This window comes from Siniperca chuatsi, linkage group LG10 (genome assembly GCF_020085105.1).
Source record: "Siniperca chuatsi isolate FFG_IHB_CAS linkage group LG10, ASM2008510v1, whole genome shotgun sequence".
Lineage (NCBI taxonomy): Eukaryota > Metazoa > Chordata > Actinopteri > Centrarchiformes > Sinipercidae > Siniperca > Siniperca chuatsi.
In genome coordinates, this window is record NC_058051.1 from 30,318,240 (window position 1) to 30,323,239 (window position 5,000).

General features: G+C 48.1%; 1 protein-coding gene across 3 annotated transcripts in view; it reads left to right on the forward strand.

The window, feature by feature from the left end:
• Window positions 1–5,000, forward strand: part of bcap31 (B cell receptor associated protein 31) — a 23,945-nt gene that overhangs the window by 2,608 nt on the left and 16,337 nt on the right. For 2 of the 3 annotated variants that reach the window (XM_044210251.1, XM_044210252.1), the window contains exons 3-4: window positions 548–648; window positions 2,114–2,258. In XM_044210251.1, coding sequence (XP_044066186.1) covers window positions 548–648; window positions 2,114–2,258 — 246 coding nt within the window. The remainder of the gene's footprint in view (window positions 1–547; window positions 649–2,113; window positions 2,259–5,000) is intronic. The other variant, XM_044210253.1, reaches the window with a different exon arrangement.

Sequence of the window (5,000 nt, forward strand, 5' to 3'; positions counted from 1 at the left end):
TTAATAGATTCAACATGTTTTAAACACGCTGAACGATGAAGATAAAACCCGACTTGTTCTTTAAATCTGGTCGGCTAATGAAGCAGACTGCGGCTCGTTAGTTTGGGGAAATCTCTGCCTGTAAACGGAGTCTGATCTCGTTTCTATCAGAGTTGAGTTGTAATGCAGTTTTTGTGTTTTTATAATGTGTCACAAATACACAGTACAGTAGCACAAATACAACCAAACAGAAAAACAGTTGTCATGGCTCCCTCAGGTGTGTCTATACATTTGCATTTCTAATTATTTCATATTGACGCACTTAAGTTTACTTGTCCGGCATCTCGATTCGTTTAAACAGGCCGCTTGTTTTCTCTGAACTTGGCTGAACAGTCTCGAGTCACTGCTGTTTCTCTGCCGGTTTGGACGGATGTGTCTCGCTCCGCCGTGCCGCTAGATGGAGCCAGAGCTCCAGGTCTGACCCCAGCTGTGTGTGTGTGTGTGTGTGTGTTATTGTGCTGCGTGAATCTACCGTCTGCTGTAATTTAATGTGTGTTTGATCCTCCAGGTGGAATAAGATCTTCAAGTCTCGGCTCATCCAGACCATCGCTCTCTATGGAAACACGTCATTCATGGTGGCCATCGCCATCCTCGTCTTCCTGCTCATCGGTACGTGTGTGTGTGTTACCTATTACCTACCTTTTCCAGGATACAGTGGGGCAAAAAAGTATTCAGTCAGCCACCAATTGTGCAAGTTCTCCCACTTGAAAAGGTGAGAGGCCTGTAATTGTCACCACAGGTACACTTCAGCTATGAGAGTCAGAATGGGAGGAAAGAATCCAGGAAATCACATCGTCTGATTTTTAATGAATTTATTGGTAAAATAAGTGTTTGGTCACCTACAAACAAGCAAGATTTCTGGCTCTCAGAGACCTGCAACTTCTTCTTTAAGGGGCTCCTCTGTCCTCCACTGAATACTTTTTTTGCCCCAGTTTAAAAGCAGACCTTGTCGGGACCAGTAGTCCTCATGGGGCCCAACGCCCCCGGTCCTAATGAGGCGCTCTGAGGTCCGGGTTAGGTTGGGATGAGGCTGTCCAAATGAATGCAAGTCAATGCAACGTCCTAACGAGGATAGCTTTGCAAACTTGCGCGTGTCAGTGTTTTTGTTGATCTGTCGTTGGGCGGTTGTCCAGGTGGAAACCAAGCCGTCCTTCGATCCACAGAACTGGACGCCGCCGCGACCAAGAACCCAGTCTGCGTTAATAGCGTGTTCTGATTCTGTGGGAGGTTCGTGTACATCAGTAACGTTCACCGGCACCTCCCGCCCTCGTCACCGCGTACCGCTGCTTCCACTGTAAAGAGGAGCCCGGCGGCCCCAAGAGTCCACGGCCCCTCGCCACATCGTCCGTTTGACTCAAAAACATTCCAGAAGCTCAAGACGCTCTCGCTGCTCCTGAACATCACCAGTCAGCGCTGTATCACGTGTTTCCAGGTGGTGCGCTGCACTATTTGTAACCCTCACATGACCGGCGCGCTGATAATGTCTTCAGTCTGATGGCGTGAACAAGAGAGTCTTTCATCTCTTGGACTCGCTTCGTGTTTGTCCTCAAACGTTCCCATCAGGGTTAAATAGTTCCTGCAGCGGAGCAGAATGTGTCCTCGCTCGCTTCTCTCGAACAGACGCTTCGTAGTCTGCTCAGTAGTCGGCAGTACGGTGAGATTTCAGACACGAATCATCATGTGTCGCGTTGCATCTGTAAAATGCGGTGCATTGCATTGTGGGATTGTTAACAGAAAGTGGCGTACGTGCTGCGGACTCGACTTATTTCGTATCATTGTGGACTTCCTGAGGGAAACGCACAGTGGACACGTTTGTACTCCGTGTCTCTCATTGGCTGCTGCTGTCCCGCCCGGAACGCTTTAAATGCTAAATATCAAACGTGTCCGATATTATCGGGGCGACCCGACGAGTCTGCGAGCAGCTCGAGGGTTAAGGCTGGATCTGTGAGCTGATCTGGGCCGACCACGGTCCCAGACCAGATTTCTCCTGTAGTCTGAGCCCTTAAGTGACTTCAGACTGTAGGATACACAATGATGTCTTTTATCGTGTGTGTGTGTGTGTGTGTGTGTGCAGATGCTTTCCGCGAGGTGAGGAAGTACAGCGTGACGGAGAAGGTGGATCTGACCAACAACCCGACGGCCATCGAACACATCCACATGAAACTGTTCAGAGCTCAGAGGAACGAATACATCGCCGGCTTCGCCCTGCTGCTCTGCCTGTGAGACACACACACACACACACACTGTAACACACACGGACTGTAACACACACAGATACACACACACACACACACAGCGACAGGCAGACTGATCTAAACGCAGAGGAATTTACAGTAGGATGGAAAGAATGAGCAGCTGTGTGTTTGTCAATGGAAACACACACACACACACACACACACGCTGTACTGTGGACATCCTCCAGCCTGATCCTGATTGGACAGACTTCAGTAGTGTCAGTCTGTGTTCTTCCCTGATTGGCTGGCCCCTCAGACGGGGTCAGACCCGAATGAAATCTGATTTCGGCGTTCGGTGACACGGCGTGCTGCCATTGGACGACAGCTCGTCGTCGGGCCGAGGCTCTGAGAAGTCGCTGATTATCAAACAACTTGTCTCTCGTGTCCTTTTTAGATAAAGTTCTTCACTTCAGCCCAAACCTGACGATCGGGAACTAAACGATGGAAAGAATAATAATAAACTCCAGCTGCGCATCGCTTTAAACATGGCTGCCACTTTCAATTCATTCACACTGAAGCTTTATTAAAATAATAAAAGGAAACACCTAGAAAAGATAAGAACACATTTTATTAGCGATTAATCGGACAGTTTTTTTGTTTCTATGAATCGTTTAGTCCGTAAACTGCAAGGAAACAGAAAAACATCAGACCAGCCGTTCAAAACTCAAATATGTTCAGTTTACTGTTCGACATTTTAGCTCGATAAATAACAAATGATCAATCAATCAATCAAACTTTATTTCTACAGCAGCTTCCAACAGCCGAAGCTGAACCAAAGTGCTGTACAACATTAAAAACAAGATAAAATATAATAATAATAACAAATAATAATAAAAGTACAAATATTAAGATAGACAGAAGTGTCGCGGGGCCACTGAGTGTTAAAAGCTATTCTAAATAATAATAATTCTAAATTAGCGAGCGAGTCGGTCCGACCTCGGCCAAAACACGATCAATACGTTAATCCAGAGGTTCCTAAACTTCCTGTCAGACACACACACACACACACACACACACACACACACACACACACCCTACACTGACTGAATTGGCCATATCGTCTGAAATCAATACGAAGCTGAAACTAAAGTATGAAACGCACTCAGCAGGTGAGTTTCACAGCGACGGCATTAAAGGGAAGTCCCCGTCGTCTGCCCTCAGTCTTCCTGTCGGGGCTTCCTGCAGCGGAACACAAGCAGTGAAGAAGAAATTATTTAAATTTTAAAGAAACTTTAACCTTCAGTGGAGCTTCATCACACAGCAAAACCCACATTTAGTGATTTAATGAGGCTGCTGTTCACGTGCTCGGCAGGTGATTGGCCGATCGCTTCGCAGGAGTTAATCGGAGGGTTCGGCGTCTGCTCGGCGCTCGCTCGGCAGTCCTTTCACAAGCGTCTCCAGGCTCCAGGGTGAGCGTTCAGGCCTCCTGCGTGCCGCCTGTAGGGGGCGGCGGCGGCGTTGGATCGGCCCGCAGCAGCTGCTCGGTGACTCGCCGCAGCATGTGACGCAGCAGCTGCTGCTGCAACGCAGAATCCAGGAGGAAGTGCTCCAGCATTTAGACCGAGCCCTCCGCAGACAGCGCTGTGATCTGGGTCTGTGACTCAGAAGAGCACGGGTTTGTGGAAAGGCTGAAGTGCTGACAGCTGATCGGATTATTTCAGGCCTGCCGAGTAACTGACGGCCATATTTGGATCTGACTGACTCCGATTTAAAGAATCAGCTTTAGTTTTCAGACCAACAGCCTGTTCCTCTTCGGAGCTGCACCACGAACACACACACTGTAGTTTATCCTGACTCCGCCCCACACACACCGTCCTGCTGCCCCAAACACTCACTACAGCACCACATGTGGATTCATCCGCCGCTGGAAATAGTCCCCAACAGACGCTCTGTTTCCTCCTGTTGGTCTGATAGAAACTACAGCGAGCAGCTGTTTGAGGAAACTGCTGAGCCTTTTTAAACAGGAAACTGTAGATTTAAAGAACGTGAGATCTGAAGATGACAAAGAAAATGATAGAAACAGACTCAAACATGAGTACTTTTATGTCTAGAGGGGATCTTTAAGGTAAACATGTGAAAACAGCTGACTGGTCCTTGGATCAGATCCAGCAGCTCCGTGAAAAACGCTCTCAGACTGCGCTCCGACAGGAATGGGGGCAGTTACGCTGTGTTTCTGCCCCCAATGGCCCCGCCCAACCCCTGCTGTGAGTCACCATTACATCACAGCCTCTCAACGCCACGCACAGCATGCACAACACGTACACCTCAGCTGGGAAAGGTCAGGGTTAACTGTGTGTGTGACACAGTAACAACAACAACAGACACACACACACACACGTACGCACTCGTCTGACAGCTGATGCACCGGTTTGTTTCAGGTGCTGTCTTGTTGTTGTTTTCACTTCAGCGCCTCTCTCAGACTGACTGCGGCTGGTTGTTATGGCTGCAGCAGGTCATAATGATCATCAGGTAATAAAATGAAAATGCCAACGACGCGTTCTGAAAAGCCGTTTTTTGATTTGAGTTTAATCTGTTGATTTAAAGTATTGATTGGAGCCCGTTTTTATTTGTTTGTTCCACTTCCTGTTTCGTTAACACGCGTCGGCGTGAACGAGGAGGTCGTGTGACCGGACGTCACCACGCTTCATGTCTCTGTGCTGACGTTTAATCAGCACGATGATGCAGGTCGCTAAGTTATTATTCATATTCGTCACAAAAGATCACTAA